The following is a 27,194-nucleotide window of genomic DNA, read 5'->3' on the forward strand; positions in this document are numbered from 1 at the left end:
TGAACCAAAATATTATAATGATCATCTACATGGTAGCATGCTGGGCCTCTCTTGATTGAGATAACTGCTTACACCAACCTTTTAATTTACTCCACTACCTGTGTGCTCTGAGGTCAGTTATGTCTGATGGGATTCAAATCAGACAAATCAGGTAGTCAGGGGAGCACATAGCTATTTTCTTCAAACCATGCTTATATAATGCAAGCCTTGTGCCATTCAGCACCGTCTTATTGGACGAGTCCAGATCCATCAAGACCACACTGTGACCATGCAAAATACCGGGTCTGAAACAATCCCTAGGAAAGAAATAGCTGCCAAGGATGTTAAGTGGGAACAAGAAGATCCATTAATGTCTTATGAAACATGCTAGGTGGTGAATGTTTTGGATCATGAGTGGTTGTCCCATTTATTTACACAATATAACTTATCAGTATCTCAAATGCCTCTTCCAGTTCTACAAATATAGATATATATATCCTAGTTCTATTGCAAAAATTTCTAAACTATTTGTCTTAAAGTGAAAACAGGAATGGACTATTATTCCAACAATCTCATTCTAAAACTGTTATGTAGTCTGAATGTGACTTGCTCTTCTCCAAATTTTCTTATTCTGATATATAAAACGGGGGGGGGGGGGGGGGGGGAATCGTCAACTGCACATAAATAGCAACAGCTAACATGTATTCAGAAATTTCTGCTTTTGTTGCAATAACCTTAGTACTTATTACAGTGAGCGATATAAAGAGAATATACACAAAACATATCTGATTATCCCTTAATCCCACAAATTTGATTATGATAAGCAGCACTTTTTAGACAGTTGCACTAACTATTGGTAGAAAACTGGAAATCTGGTCTACTTATCAGATACCTGGTTTGCTAAGCTGATTACTGAAGAATGCCACCATTGTTTCAGATGACAACATAATTTTTCATGAAATGAAACCTTGTAAACTGACCCAAATCTCTTTATGATAGATTTTCAGATCAACAATGCAAGAAGAATCCTCAATACCTACATTGTGCTGATGTTTCTGATAATTCTCACAATTTTCTGAAAAATTCAAAAACCCAGCCAACATTTTGAGTGAAAAGACATTAGTACAATATAAATTTATCAAGTCTGCTAAAGCAGTGCTTCCCAAACTTATGGATGTCAAGGCCCCTTTGGAAAAATTAAACTATTTCACTGCCCCCATTGAAAAAAAATCTTAACATAGCCATATATTATTATATTTATTGTATTTATATTCAATACAATTTAAATTCAAGATTTTGTGTTTCTTATCAATGAAATACTTTTGAAATGAAACTTATATGAATAAGCATATATTTACTAATATTCATTAATTGCCAAAATACACAATAAGCAAAATTTGTGAACCAATGTCAATGTGTGATTCAATGAGTCTTAAAATTAGTCTCACAAATTTTGGATAAATTAATGCAGCACTTATCGAGATTGGAGTCTGTCACTGCAAACTACAAAAAATAGTTAATTAAAGATACCAAGAAATTATATACTTGGCTTAATCCTTTATCCAATGTAAGCAAACAAAGTTTGCGCCTCAAGTATTTTCAGGACTGGGGCAACTCTTATAAAGAAGCTAAGACTTCACATCACTTGCCTTAGTATTCTATAATGCAAAGCACATCTCTTTGTAGACATGTATAATGCTATGCATTATGGGAAGGATCACTACCCAGATCAGTTTCGTCCTTTGAGATCTCTTCAGTGGGAGCCAGACCCAGAGGTGATACTGAAGTTTAAGTAATGCAGAAGTCATATTTTTCCCCAGTCCTGAAAATACTTTGGGTGCAAATTTTCTTTGCTTACACTTGGATAAAGGATTAAGAAAGTATACAATTTCTTGGTATCTTTAATTGATAGTATAACCAAATGAAAAAACTTCCAACAAAAAATAGTGAAGTATGTGATTTCTAATCCACTTTTTAATTACAATATTTTCATTTCTATTTCTTGAGGATACAAGTTAAAAATTAAAGAAATATAACAAATCCATACCCAAATAAGCCTTTAGTATCTGCTATAATCAAGCTAATATTTCTTGAATGTGTAAAATCCCCTATTTGAAGTTGTTCTTCTAATGGGGAATCTGTTAATACAACAACCTGGAGGGAAGGAGAGTGTAAACAGAATGAAAAAATATAATTTGCATCCAGAATTACATATACAAAATAATATTTAGCTATACAAAAATACAATGAATTTATCAAAATCATTTTTAAGTTTTAATTTAGAATTTGTTTATAGTATCAGTGGTGATGTAACTGCTTAATAAGGAGTCAGTGGATTTGGAGTCCAAGGTCCCTTCGAAGTAAGCTCCTTCACACGTACCATTTTGTTATTATTCATAGTCAGGATGGACTTTTAGCTACCTTAGTAAAATGTTAGGTAATGGCTATGACATCAAAAATTCTTCAAAAGACTTCAAAATTCTTCGACATCAAAAGATTACAAAAAGTGTAATATTTTCCACTCTGGAAAAATGGTAAATTAGTTAACTCTGTTGATATGTGCAGCATTAAAAAATAAAACCAACTAATGCAGCTAGTTTAACCAAAAGGTGAAACTAGCTGCATTGGTCGATTTTTTTAATCTTAAATTAGTTGATTGTGTTGAATTAAGTTACATAGAACTTATAACTAGCATTCTATCACTTCTCTAATGCTATCATTTATCAAATAAGGAAACAAACAAGAAGAATAACAAAGTGACCTGCACTTAAACTGCAAACTTCTGATTGGGATTGTTATATCTTTAAATCAATGGAACTAAAGACTTACGTATATGTATGTACCAATACTGCTATATAATATTTTTAATGAATCTCATTTCCCTATTTATTTGAAAATTGAATACAAAAACATGTTTCGTATTTATCAGAAATAAGAAAAATCACCATGAAACAATTCGTGTTTAACTTTATTATCTCAGCATAACTAGTGATCTATACCCTTCATGTGCCTATACTTCAATACTTGAACCCTAACCTATCATAATAATAAGAATTCAGTTGATATCAATACACACATCTAGCATAGATATTTCTTGAATATAATCTTGTATATCTAAAGAGGAAACAAATCAGATGTACAGAAATGGCTTGGGGAAATAATGGTCGTACCTTCTGGACTTCTGTTCAAGAGACATGGTTTATTCATTATGAATTCCTGTTCCAGAATATAGATATGCACAAATTCACAGAAGATACAAGAAATAAAAATCTATGTTACTGCTGAGAGCAATATCATCATGTTGCTTCAAGACAAGCATACAAGGATTTAAAATATGAAGATCACCAAATAAAATTCAGATTAATAAGAAAAATATATAAAAATCTGTTTAGCAGATTTCAGAAGGGAAATGTAGACTTGAATATACAATTATTAAAGAAAAAATAAATAAAAACTTAATAACAAGAATCAAAACTTTGAGAAGTAGAACACCAAAGAAAACAATGATCCAGCCAGAGAAACATGGAAAGTTGGCCACTAGTGACAACCTAAACTTCATTGTGTAATCAGAAGTTAAAGAGGCAGTCCTGGCAAACAGGAAGGAAACATGAAAAAAGTTCCTAGCAAGTAGGTCAAACTTGTACTCTGAAACAAAAATGTAAAAAAAAGTAGTTAAATCATGGGAAGACACTAGTGAAAATACAGGAAGTAAATGTCAGGAACGCAATAAATATGTACTAGAGGACACTGAAAAAGATTAAAAAGGTAAGAAAAAGTATCACGAAAAAGATCAGAGATGACAAAGGTAACAAGTAAAACTAAAGGTAAAGATATCTTAGATGTCTTGAGTTATTTTGAGCAAAATAAAATGAAACAAGATGTGGCAGAGGTGGCAATAAACAGAAATATTCAGGAAGTAAAAAGAAATACTCGAAGTAGAAAAAGCTATTAAAAACCTGAAATGTGGGGGGGGGAGAATTCTCAAATAAGGAGGCATAAACCTTTTGAGATGGCTGAAATGTGATATTTAAAAAGGAATTTCCAAAGTGAGTGTTCCACCAGATAAGATTAATGCCAACAAATGCCAGAAAATCTGTGGAAGAGAAACTTGAACAAGTTGGATCCAAGTAATATAAGAGACGAGATCATATTTTCACTTAGACTTGTTTAATTTAGACTCATTTCTGTTATAATCATACATATATAAGAGTCAAGTGAAAAGATTTTCAAAATATTACAAATGTATGGAGTAAAGAGAACATTACACAGAGTAACATATAATCTTACTTAAGTGTGAATTTGCAATTCAAAAAGGAGGATGAACACAGGAAGATGGTCGGATATAAAACCAAGTGTAAGAAAGTGCACACACTATCTCCACTTTTCATCATCTATATGGATCACATTATGAAATGAAGTGGAACCAAACCCAATATCAAAATTGGATGTATTAAATCTCAGATGTTATACACTTAAAGAAATCAAGGAGGCATAAACCTTTTGAGATGGCTGAAATGTGATATTTAAAAAGGAATTTCCAAAGTGAGTGTTCCACCAGATGGTTGAATTGCTATAACAAAATTTAGTATGATAATGCAATAAACAAGAGTCGGGAACAGTCAAAAAATTAGCTGCATCCTAAATGAAAAATCTATGGAAGTAAAAATTTCAGCTATTTAGGCAGAATTTTTAGTGAAAATAACAAATTAAATATAGAAATAGACAATAGAATAAAGAAAGCTTGGTATGATAAGGAGTCAAATAAGTTTTTATGGAATAAGTGAGAAATTAGTCAACACACACAAAACTATCTGTATACAAGACAATGGTTCAAACCAATTTAATCTTATGGATCTATGAACTGGATTAGAAATAAACAGTTAATTACATCAGAAACTAGATATGAACAGTTGTGGGGAAAAACTGTTGAGTGAACATATGGCATGAATAACGGAAACATTAAAAATATAAGAAAGGAACTTAACATTGTTAACATTCATAGATATATAAGAGCTAATTCAGTTGATTAAACAGAATAGAAGATGAAAGATTAGGAAAGCAAGTGTTAGGAAGGATATTAATAGCAAACTTGATATTGTTAGCATTCAGGAATGTATATCCAGAGATAATCTAAAATGGCATTACTACTTAAGCAGAACAGGAGAGAGAGAGAGAGAGAGAGAGAGAGAGAGAGATAAAGGTAAGCAAAATAGTCACGTGTTTCCAGGATGGCAGGGGAAAAAAACCTATTAAATGGATGGATATAATAAAAAACGTGTCCTTAAAGACCAAAATTTAAGATCTAACAATATTAGAATCCAGAGATAAGCTAATATGGAAGAAAATTTGATAGGAAGTTAGTGATCGTGTAAAGTTTCATGCAGTACTATCATATCCCCTGCTCCACCCTCGTGGGTTTACATCAAGACTATTTAAAAGTGTACCTTTTCACTGTTCTTATTGCTAGTGCACAGTATTTCTTCATGAGTAGTAGGCATAGTGTTTCGACAGCCATAAATTAAAAAATTTATAATAAAAAAAAAAAACATGCAGAATAAAGAAAGACAGCAGTCTGGGAAGTCTCTTAACATTCTGTTCAGATATTCATGAATCATCAGAATCTATGGGAGAACTGCAGCTTGGTACATTAATACTCTGTGACAATCAAAAGAGGCTGACATGTCTCAATATTGAACAAATCAAATGTGTACTTCTGAAAAAAAAAAAATAATAATTATTTCAACAAAAACATTAATGGCTTCTTGCTATTAGCAATAAGAAGCAGTTTGCTAGTGATGCAAATATTAGATACAAACATTGCTCAACAGTTGTATCACTGAAAATTTAAAGTACTCAACAATTACATATTTCATCAGAACAGTCATCATTCAAGTCCATATAAAGAAAATTTGCGATCACCGATGAAGAAAAAAGTTACATCATGAATCAAATCAGTTTCACCCAAGAAATCATTTGAAATTTAAAAAACCTTCCAAAAAAAAAATTATTCATCAATAAAGTGTTGATGAAGGAAGGGGAATAAAAAAGTAACATTAAAATTTTTAATATTATCTCTTATATAGTTAAATATTACTTCTAAATAAATCTGTGCAGTTAGCAGAGTGGCTATGCATTTCACAGCCATATGGCTGGAAAAGGCGTGTCTGCGTTCGATTCCCGTCGCTGATGTAAGGAGCTTAGGGTTTTTCTCAACCATAGCCAAGTTAGCTGGTCTTGGGTGTGGACCGCAGGGTTTTTCTCCCCAGTTTATCTGCAGTTTTTCCTCCCGCAAGCAGGCAAACCGGCCCCGTGAACATGCGCTTCTACGGGCATAGGACACCTCCAGGAATAAGGAGTAAACAACCTATTCCATAAAATTTCAGTTCCGCAACAAGTCTGCCAGATTCCCTGACTAAATTGAATAACTGTTGTAACAGATATGGTATGAAGGTCAGCAATAACAAGTCAAAGACAATGAAAATAGGCAAAGTACTAAAAATATCAATGCATTATGAACAGAGAACCTATAGAACAAGTAAAACATTTCAGCTAATTAGGCATGATTTTTAATGAAGATGGTAAATTAAATATGGATATAAACAGAATCAACAATGTAGTATGCATTAAGGGTAGTGGCCCTTCCCTTAATGCATAGCAGTATACATGTCTGCAAGGAGATGTGCTTTGCATTATGGGAGATACTGAGACAAGGAATGATGAGAGCTTGATCCACCTTTGCTACGAGTTGCCAAGGGATGGACAACCTTTTCTCAGTCCTGAAGATATTTTCAGGTGCAAACTTTGTTTGCTTACACTTGGATAAAGGATTAAACTAAATTTATTATCTTCTCTTACTTGTAATAGCAGTAAGATAAACACAACCAATAAACCTTCAAAATTTTGAATTTTGCATTTTAAATAAATTGTTAAAATGCCTACATGAAATAGACTTAATTGATAATGATTTACAGTCAATTTTCATGTTTTGCTATATGTTCATACCAATATTCTGATTTCAGAGTTCTAATAAAATTTCATGTCTGAAAATGCCAGATTATATTTAACTATATCATTATCGTCATCAAATTCCTGACATGCATCCTCAAGGGGTATACAGGATATGATAGTACTACATGAAGAACTTACATCATTACTAACTTCCTATCAACAATTTTCCTCCAAATCAATCTATTATCAATCAAGACTCCAACATTATCAGATCTTATGTTTGTCTTCTAAGGCAATTTTTACTGTATCAATCCAGCTATATCTCAGTCCTCCTCTGGGTCTTTTTCTTGCCAACCTGGCAGAAAACACTTGTTTTGCTAATCTTCTCTATCTCATTCTGTTTAAGTGACCATACCACCTGAGATTAGCTCTGCTACACATTCCTGGATGCTAACAATGTTTTTAATATGATCCTCGTTTTTAATATGCTATTGCCATTGATGCCTTCTGTTCATGCCTTCAATCTTTCTCAGGACTCTGACATCTGTGGTCTCTAGTCTTTGGTCAAGTATTTTATTTCTAACCCAACTCTCAGATCCACAAGTTAAAATTGACTTGAACAACGTCTTGTATACATAAAAACCTCGCTTAATGCAATTAATTAATCCATCAAGCAATGTGTGCTAAGCAAAATTGCGGTAAGCGAATACAACAAACAACAGGAATAATTCTAATTCATCCATCAGTTGGCATAAATTTGTAAAAAAAATTACAGTACAAGCTATATTAGAGGATAAAATCATCAAAGTTAATAAAAAAATGTTTTTCTTCTTTTTTTTTAATGTTGGGCCCATATACGAGAGGTTGGCTGGTCAACCTATAGTACTTTAGTACAGTATACGTAGTGGGTTGGAAAAGGAGGAACTTGTTAACATTTGCTTTGAAAGCCTGTATATTGCATTCCTTGGGAAATACCCTAGGGGGGAAGACTGTTCCACAGTACAGCAGTAGCAGGGATGAAGGAGGAAAAGAAACTTGTTCTGTGGGTTTCAAGGTGTACTGTGAAGAGATGTTGGGAAGTGGCTGTACGTGTTCCAATGGATTTAGTACAGAGTGGGGGAATTGTTGATGTGGTTTCAGATGAGCATTTTCCATGAAAATATTTGTAGAATATACAAATTGCTGAGACTAAACGTCTATGTGAAAGTGGGGGAGAGTGAGTCGGAAAGAGATGGATCATTTAGCAGTCTAATTTTTTTTCTCCTCTGTATTGAGTCAAGCATTTTGAGGGAGCTTTTAGGAGCCCCACTCAAAATGTGAGAACAGTATTCGATAGCTGGGCGGATTTGCGATTTGTATAAGGTTAACAGCTGTTTTGAAGTGAAGTAACATCTTGAGCAAAAGAGAAAGACTAGTTCTTTGGAAGCTGAGGATGCAATGGCTGTGATGTGTTTATGCCAGGAGAGACCTGATGTCATGGTAATTCTGAGAAGAGAAATTTCATCTTGTTTGGGATTTTGAGTCTTATCAAAAATAATACTGGGGGAAAATGGTTCTTTATTGTGGGAAATAAGACAGAACTGGGTTTTACTAGTGTTGAAGTTGATGAGGTTATCTGAGCCCCATTGGAGGATGTTTTAGAGGTCTGCGTTAAGGGAAGTTGTGGTTGATGTTCTGTGGGTTGAAGTGAGTTGTGTAGGGTAAGATTTTTCAAAATAAGGGAGGAGTGCAATGTGCTGTCATCTGCAAAACTGTGTATTGGGTTGGAGGTCAACTGAAGTAGGTCATTGATGTATAGAAGGAAGAGGGTCGGTGAGAGAAGTGAACCTTGTGGGACCCCAGTATTAGCTGGATAGTGGGAGGATAGGGAGCCATCTACCATTACACATAGTGTGCGTCCAGACAGGAAGCTGGTAATCCATCTGCAGAAGTCCTGAGATAGTCCAAATGATGGAAGTTTGCTTAGTAAGCCTTTGTGCCAGACCCTGTCAAAGGGTTTAGAGATATCAAGTGCAGTGCCAAATTTTTCCATGGTATATGTCCAGAGATGGGTGATATAGTACTGCTTATGATAAGTGACGACCTATGTCCTCTAAGAGTGGAGGCTTTGGAAGGCTGTGACACTAATGATTTTGAAAGCATATGGTGTGAGGTGGAGGTGGGCAAGACAGAATATTTAGTGGGGCATTGCTACAGACCAAGGAGCACAGAGGGTGGGGACCAGGAGATGTTGAGCATGGCAAGTGCAAGAAGAATGACTGTTATGCAAGATTTTAACAACAGTAGTATAAGTTGGGGAGAGGAAGATGCACGTAGCAATAAGGGAATGGAATTTCTAGAATTCTTGAGGGACAAATGTCGTAGGCAACATGTAACAGAGGGAACAAGAGGTTCAAGAGTTTTGGATTTGGTTATAGCATCAGAAGAGTTGATGATAACTGAGATGACATATCTCCACCAGTTGGAAAGAGTGACCATATGCTTTTGACTTGGAAAATGAATAGACATGCAGGAGTATCAAAGAGAAAGGAACGTATGTGGAATTACAAAGCAGGTGATTATAATAGTCTTAGAAGTCAACTTTGGGAAGTTTCGTGGAGGAAGGAGTTGGATGGCCGGGATATCATTAGTGCTTGGGAAATTGTGAAGGAATATTTGTTAGCAGCAATGGTAAGCTATATTCCACGAGTGAAGAAGAGGACACAATTTGGAGTAAAGTGGATGACAAACAATATTAAACAGGAATCGCATGCAAAAAAGAGGCTATGAAAGAGATATAAGGAGGCAGGTGAAGAGAAGATGGATGAAGAATATAAGACACGGGCCAGGAGAGTGACCAGTATGGTAAAGAAGGCGAAACTAGAATATGAGAAAAGACTGGCCCTTAGATCCAAGGAAAATCCTAGGGAATTTTTTAGCTATGAGGCCAGTAGGAGGAGAAATGACTGTGGAAGAATGACATTGTAAGATAAAAATGAGAATAGGATGACTGATGCAAAGGACATAGTGGAATTGTTCAATGAACACTTTATTGGAGTATTTCATCCTGGAGGAGTCAATTTGAATACTAGAGGGAGAAGACAGGTTCGAGGTGCAGGAGGAGAGTGTGTTCCACATACCGAGTACTCTGGGTGTTAGTAAAGCTGTGGGACTGGATGGTATTTTACCACAAGTTTTGAGAGAATGTGCTAAGGAACTGACAGTGCCTTTGACCTGGCTTTTCAATGACAGTCTAGCTGCTGGAAAGGTTCCCATGGAAGGAAGGAAGGTAAGATAGTGCCATTGCATAAGGGTGGTACCAGACTGGAAGTGTCTAATTACAGGCCAGTTTGTGTGTCATCAGTAGTTAGTAAGATATTGGAGAAAGTAGTGAGGGACAGTATACAGCATTGGACAGATGAGGGTAATGTTATCTGTGAGAGTCAACATAGATTTGTGAGGGGTGATCTTTTGATTTAGCAATATGCTAACCTTTCATGATAAAGTTACAAGCGCATTAAGATGAGGGAAAGGCATATACTGCCATTTTTCTAGACTTGGCAAAAGGCATTTGACAGGGTGCCACATGATAAGCTGATATTCAAGTTGCAGCACATGGGTCTGGATGTCAGACTGGTCAACTGGATTCAGGATTGGCTGTCCGTTAGGTATCAGGGAGTTGTGTATGGTGGAGCAATATCAAAGAGGCAGAAGGTTACAAGTGGGATTCCACATGGCTAAGTAATGGGATCTATATTGTTTGACCTTTATATCAATGACATTGTCCGTGAATTACAAGGGGATATTCAACTGTTTGGGGATGATGCGAAGCTGGGAAGGGTTATTAGTAATAGTGCAGATGTGGTAGCCCTGCAAGAAGAGTTGAATAAGCTAGACAGATGGGCAAAAGAATGGTGTGTCAGTTTAATGCAGCAAAATGTAACGTCTTGAGGTTTGGGACACTTCGATGGGATGCTGCGTACTCTATGGGAGGAGTTAAACTGGAGGAAGTAGGGGAAACAAGAGATCTGGAGTTGATGATTGATAGAAACCCGAAATTTAGGGGACATATTAGAAAGGTAGTGGAGGTAACACAGAGGATTGCTGCAATTATGAGAAGGACACTGACTTGCAGAGATAAAATGGTTGTCATTCCGTTGTATAAGACTCTGATCAGACCACAATTAGATTATTGTTCTCAGATCTGGTCCCCAGGATTTGAAGGGGACAAATTAACTGTGGAAAGGGTACAAAGGTGGATAACAAAGATGGTGTCAGGACTGTACAATGTTAGTTATGAGGATTGGCTGAGGGAGTGTGGACTGCAGAGTTTGGTGGAAAGAAGGAGAGGTGATATGATTGAGACTTTTAAATATGGTTGACACTGGGGAGTTCTTTCGCTTGGTTGAACAGCAGGAAGGAGTCATGACAAGGGGCCATCCCTGGGAGTTATGAAAGGAAACTGTGAGAAAGAGGGTGAGGAGTGGTTTCTTTGCATGGAGGGTGGTTGAACCATGGAATGCATTGCCTGATGGAGTGGTGAGAGTGAGAACGGTCAATGCGTTTAAGGAGTGGTATGACAGACTTTGTGTTTCCTAGGAGGGGACCTCCCTCGATGAGTCTTGATAGCCTGGTGTTTCTAGAAAGGACCCCCCACAATGAGTCTTTTGACTCCATGGAGACCTGAATAATAATAATAATATATGAGAGCAGGTGGCCTGTTGATTGGCATCAGCAGAATCCATACTGGTGGTCGCTTAATAGCTGGGTACCTACAACGTAGAGTAGTAGTTAAGAATTGATGATTTTCTCTATCACTTTAGATAGAGTTGAGGTGAGTGATATAGGGAGGTAGTTAGATGGCAGCGAGTTGTCTCCCTTTTTGGGAATGGGTTGAATATAGGCAAATTTCCAGGCTTTGGGATATATATACCAGTGGAGTAAGATAGTGTGTACAAACAACATAGGATAGGAGTCAGTTCTGCTGCACAGACCTTCAGGACAATTGGAGGAATACCATCAGGACAAGGAGCTTTTTTGTGTCTAATTTTGAAAACAGGTTTACGATCTCTTTCTGGCAAAAGGATACACGGGGCATTGTATATTGGGCAGTTCAAATGACTGGGGAGCATTTGCCATTGTCGGTTACGTGTGCATTGCAGGCAAAGTGTGAAGCCAGGAGATTAGCTATTTCTTTGGGTGATGTTGCAATTGAATCATCTGGGTATGATAGGGGTGGGAGTAGTGTAGGGCAAAAGTTGAGACAATTGCTTTGGCAAGAGACCAAAAGGCATGGCTGCCACTAGGACAGCCTGCAAGTTTCCTGCTTTTTGCCCGTTCAAATTCTGTTTCGGACTATGATTTTTTTGCATGTTTTGGGCTTCAGTATAGGCACTGAAGGAGGATGGTGTTCTTAATTTGAGCCAGTTGTGGTATGACTGGTTTTTCATTAGTACAGCCTTGGCACATCTTTTGGAAAACCAGGGTTTGGATAGGGGACGGCAGTTCAGAGTGGTGTGGGGAATGTACGTTATCATGCCAATGAGGATTACTTTGGTAATGTGTTCGGTACATATGTTTGGATTGGAAGACTGCAGACAATAGTCCAACCATGGGAATGAATCATAGTAGTCTCGGAGGCTGTCCCATTTGGCACTGTTATAGTGCCAGACTACTCCTGTGCAGGTGTGACTTGTGTAAGCGTTGTTGCATGGGGCAGGAGATGAGCACTAGATTGTGGTTAGAATTACCCAGGGAGCTCACTACATTCACTGTATATTTGGAAGGGTCATTGGTAAGGAAGTGATTTTGGTTATCTGGTCGGCTTGTGAACTATTTGTGTAAGGTCGTTGGTTATGGCAAATATTTCAGCGTCTCTGCCTGCAGGATCTGTACAGCTGGAGGAGGAAAGCCAGTTGGTGTTATGGACATTAAAATCACCTAGGAGGATGACTTCACTATTAGGACTGGAGGAAATCAACTTTTGAGGAGAGGAAATTAAAGAGCTCTGAGTGGTTGGTGGTATTAGGGAGCGATAGACAGCAAATGAATTTTACTAAGTGGGGAGAGATATTTTTAGCCAAAGAAGGTCAAAGTTGGGCGATTCTAGGTTAGGTGCTCTCTGGCAGGGTATGTCAGAGCGGATGTATGTGCACACACCATCCTTGGGTCGAAAGGAGTTAAATAGTGAATAGTTTGAATGGTTGAGATGGATGGTGCCAGGGAAAGGTGAAATCTGAGTTTCTGTTAAGAAGAGTAGGTAGGGTATGGTTACAGTAGATAACAGTGAACGCTATTAAGGTTGGAGTTGAGACCACAGGTGGTGTAGTGGATATGCAAGGGTGTGTGGGGCATGGCTTTGACTGCAAGGGCCTTGCACGTTCCCTATGCAGTGCCTGCATACTGGTCTCCTTGGTGGATACTAGTGGAGTCACTTGGTTTTTGCACTAGGGTTTGTTTGTTCCTCTATATTCCTCTTCACATAGTGCAAGCACAGTATACTGTGAAGTGTTAACGGCACCACTCTAGCCACCATCCACTATGACTAACATTATGGTCCAGCTGTTCTCTCCATTTTGGCATTTTTCTTCTAGCTGTCTTCGGAGTTGGCGTCTTTGTTCCCTTTGTTCAAAGGTTAAGTCAGGTTGAGCATGTACACGCGATTTGGGGCAAATGTCCATTAGCTTGCTATTTATCTTGCTAGGCAATTGTTTAAATTTTTATTTAATGTCTAAAACATTTGATTGAGCTACTTTTTTTTTTTACAAAAAAAATTAAGTAAAGATGTTTAATCATGCTTAACTTTTTCATCTTGTCCTGCAATTTGCATATTGTACAATCATTGTATTACTAGCACCGTTCATGTCTCTTAATGACTTCAGGCTTTTCCAATCGCTGCAGATTGATGACAGAGAATTTTGTGTCACGTAAATATAATGTAAAAAATTCACATTAACTGATTAATCACTCGCTTAAAGCAAGAAATAGTATCATTTCATTCAACTGCGCTAACTGATTGTTGTGCATATCCAATTCATGTTAAGCAAGGTTTTCCTGTATAGTTTCCTTATAAGTACTATATATGCTTTTATATTTATATACTCAATAAGAAATGAAAGACTACAAGATTGAAATATTGGAAATAAGCAAGTCAAGATGGAATTGGACAGAGAATGATTTAATTGAATTCTGGAGAAACAATAATATACTCTGAAAACAAAGATAAGGATAGTGGTGTAAAAGTAGTAGCAAAAATGATATCCAGAAAGCAGAAGTTGTACTGATCGAATGAGAATCAATCACAGAAAGATGCATAAAAGAAAGATCTGACTCAAGATTCAATGAAGTGGCGATTATAAATATACATGCCCCAGCTAATAATGCATATGAAAAAGAAAAATATGAATTTTATGATATATTACAAAAAACAACACTTGAGACAAATTCTAGAGATATAATTATAGTAATGGAGGATCTAAATGCTAAAATAGGAAATATAAATGAGAAGTGACATGGTAAATGAATTAGTAATAGGAAGTTCCATCTTTCTTTAAGCATAAAAATCTTTATATCAAACTTTATTTTGAAAAAACACCAAGACAGCATTCACAAAGAAGCAATATGGAAATTAATGTCACATTATGGAATACCATCTAAAATTATGAACACAGTTAAAAAAAAATTAAAAAATAAAATTCAAATCATACACAATGCAGAACTTGACTGTTTGAAATAAAAACAGGAGTTAGAGAGGGCTGCATTCTCTCTCCAACAATATTCCTCATTGTTGTAGACTGGGTTATGAGAAATGCCATGAAAAATGTAAAAGGAATACAATGTAATCGAATATAACAGCTACACAACCCAGATTTTCAAGATATGTTTACTGACGCATACACAACATATAAACGAAAAAACTATAAAACTCAATGAAGAAGCCTTGACTGATGGATTAAAAATAAAATGAAAACAAAAATAATGAAAATAAATTACAAACAAAAAAGAAACAGTACTGTTTAGTCAAATTTTATAAACAGTGGAGAACTTGAATTAACCAAACAGGGAAGAGCAAAGGAAGATATAAAATCAAAGATACAAGAGAGCACAGAGGATTTAACATGTTAGAGAAAACATGGAGATCAAAGGAAATAGGTTTAAAAAACAAAATCAGATTATTTAATACAAATATTAAATCAGTTCTACTCTACACATCAGAAACATGGACAACAAAAGCAATTAGTAAAAAATTGCAGAACTTTGTAAATAAATGTTTAAGAATTCTAGAAATAAAATGGCCAGAAAAGATAAAGAATTATGAGTAAAAACTAAACAAAAACCAATAATGTATAAAACAGAGAAAATGAAGTTGTACAGGGCATGTATACTAAAATTCTGAAAAAGAAAGTCAAACAAGCATTAGAGTGGAATCTGAAAAGAGAACAAAAGTCAGTTGATCTATGGTCGAGGACCTATGCTCAAGTAAGCTAAATAATAAAAGTACATTTTTTTTTTTCTGCTGATATCTTGCAATATTCCTCTTCACATAGTGCAAGCACAGTATACTGTGAAGTGTTAATGGCACCACTCTAGCCACCATCCACTATAGTTAATGTCATAGTGGATGGTGGATAAACAAACACCAAGAAAGTCTAAATATGATTTGAAATCATATTTAGACTTTCCTGGTGCCAAATGAACAGCACTTACACACTCGAGCCAATAGGTCATGGATTCAAATTCCACTGCAGGCATAGATGCTTGCGAATGTCTTTAGGTGATGAATGAATTTCATATCATAGTGAATCAACCACCCTACAATGGCCTTAAATGGCTTGAAAGATTGATTCCATGTTTGGATGCTAGTGGTTTTCCTGATTATTTATACCCTTAGCACAATTAGTACCACTCATGGTACTAATGACAAATTTAAAAATCTTTCATGGACAAGATCCACATTTAAGTAACTATACAATCAAGTTATCACAATCACAGCATCAAAACAAAGAAATATACTTTGGGGTAGGGGAGTGGGCCTTCGTGTTACTGATATTACAAAGAAATCCAGGACAATTTCGGTATAGGAAAATATTTATTTTCAGTGGACCTTCTAATACTTGAAAGAACCTGACAAATCAGGTAATTGGATCAATCACTCTTTTTGAAGTTATGGGACACAATGTCAATGTCCCTTTCAAGAAGTGAATTCACAAATATCCATTCTTCCAAAGAGGTGGATATTTATGCTACCCCTTTCCCAGTTAGTAGCTGAGAGCTATCAACTGAATGATTTGGAACGACAGTACTTAAACTAAAAAAGAAGCAATGGCTGGTAAAAGGCTAAAAAAAAAAGGTACCAGTATTTTTTTTTTTTTTTATGTTGGGCCCATATATGAGAGAAGTTGGCTGGTCAACCTATAGTACATTAGAACCATATATGGGTACGGTATTGTCACATTCAAATGAGACTCATTAGCATAAATGATCTCATATTACCTGCAGTAAAATAAGCTTATCTTCAGGGGAAGCTTGTGCATAGGCACTGCGGAAGCCTCCAATTTTTCTCGCTATATAAATATATTTATTAATATTTGCTTGTAATATTTAATTTTATCATCAACAATCCTATACAATTCTCTCATTTTGTATAAAAAATAATAAAAATCCATCTTGTGGCATGCAGGAGAGCGAAGGATGCTAGCAGCACTGTATTTACCACAGTGTCATATTGCTAGTATTTACTACGCACGTAAGCATATGCACGTCAAGTGAGATAAGAGTTATTAGCGTAATGGGGCACTGTCAGTCGCGCAGTTCCACTGTTGTTTATATGTAGTTTGTACCAGTAGTAGAGTGTTGGTAGTGCTTATTGTGTTTACTTCGTCACTTTAAATATTTGGCCATTACAATTAAAGACACAACATTTGTGATAGTTTTTATTTTAGAACATTGGGGTTATGATAATAGATTTTATTTTTAAGTAATTAAGTAAAATATTGTTTAGATAATAAACAATATTTTTCATTAAACAAAACAAAACAAGAATATATTTTATTTTTAAGTAATTTTGAATTATACCAAACTGTATAACTTTATCAATAAACAATATTTTTTCATGTTTAATTTTTTTTAATTTTTACCATAATTTTGATATTTTATCCAAACACATATACAGGGTGTTCGGAATAAATTTGACAGTTTCGTAAGGAAAAAGAAAATCTTCTTTGTATCTATTAAATTTAATGAATTGACAAAAAAACATTACAGGCAGAGTTAATTACAATACTATCAACAAGATTTACTCAAAATAACCACCATTAGCATCGATCACAGCTTCAATTCTGCTTCGGAACCTCGAACAAGCTGATGCTACAGTCTCCCTGGGAAGGGCCGCAAAAACTGTTTTAATTTTATCCATTAACTGGGCTTTTGTATTACTGGAAGTGCGATTGGTGTCTTTTTCAACTGCGCCCCATACAAAATAATCCATGGGGTTAAGGTCTGGGGAGTTTGGAGGCCAAACATTTGGACTGGTGAAGTCGTAGAAATTTTCAGACAACCATTTTTGACTTTTCCCAGAGGTGTGGCAAGGGGCCGAATCCTGCTGCCATACATACGGCCTACCATTGGCTACCCTTGTTATCCAGGGCTTGACTACAGTTAGCAACTCAACGAACAAAGCCCGAATTCCAATGCCAGGGTTCTTCAACACCTGTTCCTGCAGATTTGCGAGGAATTCTGCTGTACGAACGCAATCAGATCGTCTGCTAGGGATCTTTCTTCTTGCTACATCCTCGTAGTCACCATTGCAAGTCTCTAGTTCATGCCTGATTGTTTTTACTGTATTCAGGGAGCATTGGGCAGCAGTCGTAATATCCTTATTTTGATGGCGGGCACGAATCATCATGATACAAGTTATTCTCTTCATTGATTCAGGTGGGTTCCAGCTATCCATCCTTTCTGACATCTTGTATATGAATGAAGAAGGGTCCAAACTTTTAAATGAAGAGAAGTGTGTGTTAATACATGTAACTTACGGAAAAATATAATTAATTATAAATATGTCAAATTTATCCCGAACACCCTGTACACTGTACTTACAGTGTGTTTAAAAACTTGCACTGTTAAAAATAACACTTTTGTACAATCCAGCAATTGCAAATATGAACAAAGATATGCAACAGTTGCAAAAAAGCACATTAAAAATTGGGTTCATAGAAAAAATTATTAAAGACCTCATTTTAAAATTTTTCAACCCATGTTTAATGGACTTTTCAGGCTAATAATTCTTCTGCACTTAACAGCATGCAAAAACTTTTCAGTTTTATAGCTTGCTGCTGAAATAATTTGTTGAGTAGGTAAGATTTTTCTAATATCGGCACTACTAAAAAATAAAAATGAAAGAAAACAATTACAAACAGAAATAAATCAAGTAAATTAACAAAGTATCAAAAATATGCAGTGAAATTAACAACTTAAGTAGTCAAAAATTAATCTGCAATGCAGAATTACTTATAAATTGTTATAAGCCAGAAATTAAAATACCTTAAATTTCATTAGGAAATCCTCTGTTAACGGACCTGTATAGGTATTTACAGGAACATAAATATTAAGTGCTGCTAAATGTTGAACACAAGCTTCTGCTCTATTTTTTCCCACATCCTCCTCTTTCAAATAAAACTACAATGAAAACATTTAACATTTTTAGTAAAAAAAAAAAATCATGATTTAAATTAATGAATATTCTATACATCAGATTCCAATACATCTGCAGAACTGGCCGAAGTAACTTATTTTAAATACTTTCAAGGCCAACGATGTAATGCACTCAAAAAAAGATCTTACATAAATTACCTTAAGATAAGATATTGCATATAAAATCAACTGTACCTGAGAAGAATACAGTGTATTGTATTCTCATATATACATGCTCAAAACTGGACTTCTGATGGCACCCTGATTTACTGGTGATGAAATGAGTTCCATTTAGTTACTAATCAGGATATGATGAACAGCTTCCAATTGAGCATGTGATATCAGAAAAACTGTGAAAGATAGTGAAGTAGCATTCATTAGACAAGGTGAAAGTACAACTCTTAATGAAAGGCTACCAATATGATTTTCAATCAGTATTCACTCACTGAGGATTTTGAGTGAAATGGAGATCTGAAATAAATTAGTCATTTGATTTAATATACATGAAATATCACAAAAACTTAATACAGAGTTGCACCTGGTGTTTATAACATGTGGGAGATAAATTTCAATGCCCATAAGACGTGGCTGCTTGCTGGAGGCCTAAAGTCGCTTGGAAATTTACTTGTTTGGTTCCTATAATAGGATTTCCAGATTATGTAATAAAAATAATTATAAAATAATAAGATCATTAGCCCACAAATAGTGTTAATGTTTAATGTTTACAATACTTTCATAGGAGTCACATGAAGGGAAGAAACAAGAAGAAGAGGTAAAGGACCAGAAATTGGTCCTTCTTCCTTTTCATTCTTCTTTTCTAACAAACAGAAGAACAATTAATATGAAGTGAACAGCCTCCATATACAAGTAATGTAGTCGTGATGATACTTAATGCAAACTTTTGTTTGCTCACAAATGGTGAAAAATTAAAACAATATAATTTGTCTAGTATATTTACTGTGCTAATCTCTTTATATAAAAACTGGTTTGAGAGTACACTTAACTCTCTAAAGGCTCCACAAATTCACTTGCCCACTTTTCAGCCTTTTTCTAAATGCATTTAATATTTTATTTGCATAATTGATGCATTTTGGGGAGATTACCAGCTGTGTACCACATCGATGTAATGGTACTACAAGAGATTGATAAGGCTACGGAGACTTGAGGGTATTAGTGGATAGGGGAGTTGAAGTTCAGAGGACACATTGCTAAGGTGTCCAAGATAGCACATAAGATTACTCAGTTATTATTCCTCTTTATAAGGTGGTGATACTTCCACATTTGGATTACTGTACAAGTCTGGTCACCTGGATTCCTTGGAGATGAGGAATTGGTGCAGAGGACTCAGAGGAGAGTAACTAAGTTGGTGAGTGGTGAATTACAGAGGTTGGTTGATAGGCAGAGAAGAGGAGATATGATAGAAACATTTAAATTACTTAAAGGTTTTTTAAGATTGATGCAAGGGTAACATTTCAGCTGTGTGATAGTGATAGAAAAATAAGTGGTCATCCCTGAAAATGTGCTTGGAAAGTGGTGAATCAATGGAATGCATTGCCTGACTCAGTTGTGAGTGCTTCATCTGTATGTGAGTTCAAGAGGTATGATAGATATTGTTTTGATAGTTTGGGTCTCCTGCCATGGAGATACCCATATAATAATAATTCAAGTTGGAAAAGTTGGTCCTTGATGGGGATCGAAATAGCACAGTAGGAAATGATTGTCAGATATACAAAAATATTTTAGGGAAACTTGGAGAAAAGAGCAAAACTAATAATAATGGCAAATACCTGTTGGATTTCTGCTCAGGACATGGACTTATTACTAACACAATGTTCCGACATAAAAATGTGCAGGCAAGAAATAAGAAGTCTCATTGACTATGTTATTGTTGATAGTGATGTTTGTACAGAGGATTTGAAATTGGAAGTGATCACTATTTAGTCTTGAGCAGGATAAAATTGAATTTCATATTGAAAAGAAGAACATGTAAGAAAGTTTTAAAGAGAATAAAAGTTGAGCAGCTCTCAGATGTGAACTGAAGACTAAAATACACAAATATTATTCAAGAAAAAATGAAAGCGTTTGAGAACAGGAACCAAACCTTGGAGATTCAGTGGCAAGCCCTGATTGATTCAGCCAGAGAGGCATGTGGTGAGGTTGTCTGCAAGGATAGAAAAATCAGAACTCTGTGGTGGACACAGGAAGTTAAGGAAGAAAGCATATCAAAAGTTCCTGTCAAATAAGTCAGCTTGTGCTCTTAGAGAATACAGAGACAAATGTAAGAAAGCTAAACACTATGTAAAACTAGCTAAACAAAAGTCATGGGAAGACCTTGGTAAGAACATAGAAAATAAATATCAAGACGGTGGCAAAATATTCTGGAGGTTGTTGAAGAAGCTCAGAAAAGGAGGAAAGAGTGCTGTAAAAGGAATTACAGATGATAAAGGTGATATGAAAACAGGAGAAAAAGATATCCTTGAAGTATAGAGTAATTACTTTGAAAAACTGCTAAATGAAACAAGCAGTGATGACAGCACAGTAGTAAAAAAACACTGACCAGGCATGCAGTCAGGAATACATATCCATAAGTGAAGTAGAAAAAGCCATCAAAAGCCTGAAAGGTGGAAAGGCAGCAGGAGTAGATGATATTTGACCAGAAATGCTCAAGTATGGAGGTATAAAAGTCATACAGTGGTTGCAGTGCATAGTTCAGAAGGCCTGGACAGAGAAAAGAATTCCAGATGATTGGAGTAGAGCTCTCATAGTACCTATATATATAAAAAGGGAAATAAAACTGAATATGAGAATTACAGAGGCATTTCATTACTGAGTGCTCCTGGTAAGATATATGCTAGTATACTTGAGAAACGGTTGAGAAGTATTGTGGAAGAGAAGCTCAGTGAAGAACAAGCTGGATTCAGGCCAAACAGAGGCTGTTAGGATCAGATTTTCACTTTACAACAAATAGTTGAGAAGTCATGGGAATATAACAAAGATCTGTATTTAGAGACTGCAGATATGAGTCCTGAGAAAGAGTCATAAACAGATAGCATCAATGGCAATATCATATTAAAAACGAGGATATTAGGAAAGAACTTGATATTGTCAGCATCCAGGAATGCATTAGCAGAGCTAATCTCAGGTGGTATGGTCACTTAAGCAGAATGGGAGAGGAAAGATTAGCAAAATAAGTGTTCTCTGTCAGGCTGGCAAGAAAAAAACCCAAAGGAAGACCAAGATATAGGTGGATTGTGTTAGATCCTAAATGAAGGAATCTTAGAAAGAAATCATTCATTTAGGGTCTAACATAAAACTTGCTGGCAAAGAGGAATACCTGCACATCAGCTGTAATTAAAAGTGAAACTTCTTCACTTTATGTAAAATTTGTATTCTTTATTTCAAGTGTCTTATATTTAAGCTGATGTGAATATATTAAGATTTCATTTTTAAGTATGTCTAAAAAGAGAGATAATCTGATTTAAATTTAAGTGGCTAAATTTAACTAGCTAAACAAAAGTCATGGGAGGACTTTGGCAAGAATATAGAAAATAAATATCAAGAAGGTGGCAAAATATTCTGGAGGTTGTTGAAGAAGCTTAGGAATGGAGGAAAGAGTGCTGTAAAAGGAATTAGAGATGATAAAGGTGACATGAAAACAGGAGAAAACGATATCCTTGAAGTATAGAGTAATTACTTTGAAAAACTGCTAAATGAAACAAGCAGTGATGACAGCACAATGGTAAAAAACACTCAACAGACATGCAGTCAGGATTATATATCCATACTTGAAGTAGAAAAAGCCATCAAAGGCTTGAAATGTGGAAAGGCAGCAGGAGTAGATGATATTCGACCAGAAATGCTGAAGTATGGTGGTATAAGAGTCTTACAGTGGCTGCACTGCATAGTTCAGAAAGCCTGGACAGAGGGACGAAATCCCGATGATTGGAGTAGAGCTCTCATAGTACCCGTATATAAAAAGGGAAATAAAACTGAATGTGAGAATTACAGAGGTATTTCCCTACTGAGTGTTCTCTGGCAAGATCTATGCAAGTATACTTGAGAAACGGTTGAGAAGAATTGTGGAAGAAAAGCTTGGTGAAGAACAAGCTGGATTCAGGCCAAATAGAGGCTGTCAGGATCAGATCCTTACTTCACGACAAATAGTCGAGAAAGCATGGGAATATAACAAAGATCTGTATTTAAGTTTTGTCGATCTGGAAAAGGCATATGACAAGGTGCCAAGAGAGAGAAGCTATTCAATAAGCTGCAGTTATATGGTATCAATGGGGCATTATATCAAGCAATACTTAGTCTTTATTTGAGTTGTAAGTCAGCAGTTAGAATTGAAGGAAGTACAGGAAGATGGTTTAATGTTAAATCTGGTGTGAGACAAGGATGTAAATTATCCCCTCTGTTATTCATTATCTATATGGATCACATTATGAAGGAATGTGGTATTAAACCTGATATCAAAATTGAAGATGTTAATGTCAGCTCTTTGCTTTATGCGGATGATGTTATACTTCTAAATAAATCCGCTACAAGTCTGCAAGATTCTCTGACTAAATTGAATAACTGTTGTAATAGATATGGTATGAAGGTCAGCAATAAAAAGACAAAGACAGTGAAAATAGGCAGAATCATTGAAAATGTCAACTGTGTTGTGAATGGAGAACCTGTGGAACAAGTAAAACATTTTAGCTACTTAGGCACAATTTTTACTGAAGATGGTAAACTAAATATAGAAATAGACAACAGAATCAGCAAAGCTGGTATGGTGGGAAGTCAATTGAATAAATTCCTATGGAATAAGAAAGAAATTAGTCGGAACACTAAATTAGCTGTATACAAGACTGTGTTCAAACCAATTTTAACTTATGGATCTGAGAGCTGGGTCAGAAGTAAAACACTTGACCAAAGACTAGAGACCGCAGATATGAGAGTCCTGAGAAAGATTAGAGGCGTGAACAGATGGCATCAATGGCAATATCATATTAAAAATGAGGATATCAGGAAAGAACTTGACGTTGTCAGCATCCAAGAATGCGTTAGCAGAGCTAATCTCAGATGGTATGGTCACTTAAATAGAATGGGAAAGGAAAGATTAGCAAAATAAGTGTTCTCTGCCAGGTTGGCAGGAAAACGACCCAGAGGAAGACCAAGATATAGGTGGATTGATACAGTACAAAGTGGCTTAGACGATAGAAATATAAGATCCGATAATGTTGGAGTCTTGACAAGTAACAGACTGATTTGGAGGAAAATTGTAGATAGGAAGTTAGTAATGATGTAATTTTTTCATGTAGTACTGTCATATTCTGTACACCCCTTGAGGGTACATGGCAGGAATTTGATGATGATGATGATAAATTTAAGTGTCACTTAAGCTATGTAAAATCTACTGCGAGTCATCTAAAAAGTTGCTAAGTAATAATTCCTGGAAGGTATAAAGCTACATGTGTACAGCGTAACGCTAGCGGCTATAGCTTACTCAGAAAGATATGCATGTATTCTGTTAATCCAAGTATAACAGTCGTAAAAGCAAAGGATGAACCCAAAGGGGTCAAAAAAATACAGGGTCGTGTGCAAAAGGGACTCAGAAAAAGGGGTACGCTCTAACAAAGAATATAAGGGGATGGGCACCGTATCGAGGGGTCTCTTGGGTCATAACGTTTTCCTGTTTTGGTGATTTGGATGTTAGCGGGCAGATTCACATAAGGGGGTGAAGTCTGTGATAAGATGTCGGACTGTGAGTGTTCTTAAAATGAAGTAGGATTCTATGCAAAGCTGAAGGTAAAAATTCCAGACCTAGCAGAATCAAGCCGTCGCTGAAAAGTCCCATCAAGTTGTTCCTGAAACAAAGATCTGAGTCCATTTTTCAGCAGAAGGGATGAAGATAGTGTAACCCCTACATTGGCGTATGGACAGCCAAATAGATGAGAAGTATCCAGACATACACGTGGTGCAGAACAATGCGGAAAAAGCTCAGTAAGGTGCAATTACTCTAATTTTTGTGAAAGTTCATTAGAAGAGAGAAGATTATTTACGAATGTGAAATTAAGAACTGTATTCTAAAGAATTCTGTGGACAGTCTCTATTTAGAAAGTTAACCTCCTTTGAGAGGTTAACTTTCTAAATAGAGAAGAATAAGAAGAATTGTTTGGAAGAGATCTATTGTAATTTTGTATATGATAGGATTAACTTGATGCGATAAGAATAGTAGAATTTAGTATCTCAGTAACATTAGAATGTTTGTTCGTTTTCTCTTGCGAGTAATACTACTGAAAGGTATTTAGTTTAACTTCATATCATTTGCTATCTATCTCAATATGCAGTTACTGTGTTTAGCATGCTTTATAAGATTTAATTAATTTAGAAAGTGTTAACCTCTTAATTCGAGTTTTATTTAGTATTGAGCATAATTGAGTGTATGAATTTTGTATTGTGTTTTAGATATTCCAATAAACATGTCATATTTACCTGAACCTGAGTCATGCTTGATTACGATTCCAACTTACCACTCATAAAAAATAGAACCTATTTTGGCAGGAAGGATTTAGAGTGAATATAATAATAGATTTAGGTCACGACTGCAATAATCTGAATCTATACGGCAGTTTAAATAAGATATTGTGTAAGAAAGCTAAGAATCTAGTGTTGTCTCCCTGAGTTTAGATCTTTTCTACTATAGGATATTGGTTGGCGCAGCAAAATATAAATTCGCCAGTATCCGAAGAGGAAACAATCCTAGATATAAGAATAAGATTAAAGTAAGAGAAGAAAGAATAAATAATGAAAGGTAAATATATAACAATAGAACAGCCAGTAGGGTTTTGATTGAATAAGGTTTTCGGTAAAAAAGGATAGATTTAAGTAAACAAATTAAGCATAAATTAAATATGGCAACATCAATATAACAATTGATACAGTAAAAAGTGCCTTAGAAGACAGAACCTGATAATATTGGAGTCTTGACATTTAGCAGACTGATTTGGAGGAAAATTGTAGATAGGAAGTTAGTAATGATGCAAATTTTTCATGTAGTACAATCGTATCTTGTACACCTCTTGAGGGTGTGTATCAGGAATTTGATGATGATAATAATTTACACTTTTTTTTTTTCCATTTTAAAAAATCTCATTCACTGTCAAGTTATTTGATCAGGAGTGGCTGCCAACAACTTTATTAAAGAATTTTTATTTCCAGAGAGTTGGAAATAAAATCTGGTTCTGAAACTTTTAATTCAGAAACTACAGAATTTTCTTTTAAAGAATAACAAACACTTGCTTTCAGTTGTCAAACTTCTCTAAAAATCAAGTTTAAGTACAAAAGATTATTCATAGAATCTGCGTCAGCTCTATAAAAAAAAAACGTTCCAAACCTCAACAAATTTGGGTGCATGAGACTGTCCCAAATTTGGGAGACTTACATCAGTAGAACATCAGCCCAACTGCCAAGACAACCCAATATTGCCTGCTGGGGGTGGGGCACCATTAGGGCCTTAGGAACAACTATAGTTTCTTATCTTCTGCCTCATTGCTTTTTGTAGTGCTTGCATGCATGTGTCATATTTATATGTTCCCATGAAGATGAGAATGTGACGTTGCCGAAATACAGGAAGTATTTATTAAAGTTTCTTTTAATTAATATTCCAGTATACGTTGTGAATTCCTTAAATAATTTAATAGTCATGTGTTGCCAACATATAAGCCTTTCTACAAGAATCTCTAAAAATCATATACATAAACCAGTCCTTTTCACTTTCTTCTGTCCTTTTATCTGATTTAAGGTGCAGAACTTTATTTTTCTTTCTGTACCCAAGACTATGAAACAATGAATGCTAATTAAAAACTCAATCTCCTGTATATTCTTCCCTAACAGTTGTTCTGTTTTCATGGTTGTAACAAAATTTCATGACTTAAATGTTTTTCTTTCTATATAGAAGATTTCATAAACATCTGCTATCAAGTTCCAAAATCTCCTTTCTCTTAGAATAGTATATAGCACTTTCATATGGCATGCTACACACCAAACTTGGGGTTTTCATTGCAGTCATGAAACGAGAATAATGAGTTGCCATTATGTGTTATACTTAAGTCGATTTACTTGAAAAGAGGAAATCCACTTAAGTATAACACACAACATAAATCTTGCACACTTGTAGTGTGCAAGAAAACTTAAAAATTTTTCATATCATGAATACATCTAAATTAAATCACAGCTATAATTTCCAATAAATAAAATTATAATCAAATTATTGCATTCCTGTAGTTCAATATTAACCTTGCACATATATATAGTATGCACAACATATGTACTAACAATCTATTATTTGAAAATAATTAATAGTGCTTTTCTCATTATTATATAATTTCATTAGCAAAATAAAGTAAACCGGTAACTATAGACAAAAAAACTCAAAATTGGCACAATCTAAATACTGCAATACATCTTATAGTATTTCTTATTCTTCCAATACTTTTACCCCTTAAGCAGCGGATTTGGATATCATGGACAGATACCATGAGTGGTTTTATGATGGAGGTGAGTCCAGATGACAGGTGACCAAATATGTAACCCAGGGCTCAGGTGCTTGG

General features: G+C 35.4%; 1 protein-coding gene across 3 annotated transcripts in view; it reads right to left on the reverse strand.

The window, feature by feature from the left end:
- The window catches only part of Uba1 (ubiquitin-like activating enzyme 1), a 381,832-nt gene that overhangs the window by 247,400 nt on the left and 107,238 nt on the right, over positions 1–27,194 (reverse strand). For all 3 annotated transcript variants that reach the window (XM_090390820.1, XM_090390822.1, XM_090390821.1), the window contains exons 4-5: positions 18,448–18,582; positions 2,027–2,133 (exon numbers count right to left, since the gene is read on the reverse strand). In XM_090390820.1, the coding sequence (XP_090246946.1) occupies positions 2,027–2,133; positions 18,448–18,582 (242 nt within the window). The remainder of the gene's footprint in view (positions 1–2,026; positions 2,134–18,447; positions 18,583–27,194) is intronic.

Source organism: Typopeltis vanoorti, chromosome 3, assembly GCF_054136105.1.
Source record: "Typopeltis vanoorti isolate ZY-2024b chromosome 3, IOZ_Tvanoo_1.0, whole genome shotgun sequence".
In the NCBI taxonomy this organism is placed as follows: Eukaryota; Metazoa; Arthropoda; class Arachnida; order Uropygi; family Thelyphonidae; genus Typopeltis; species Typopeltis vanoorti.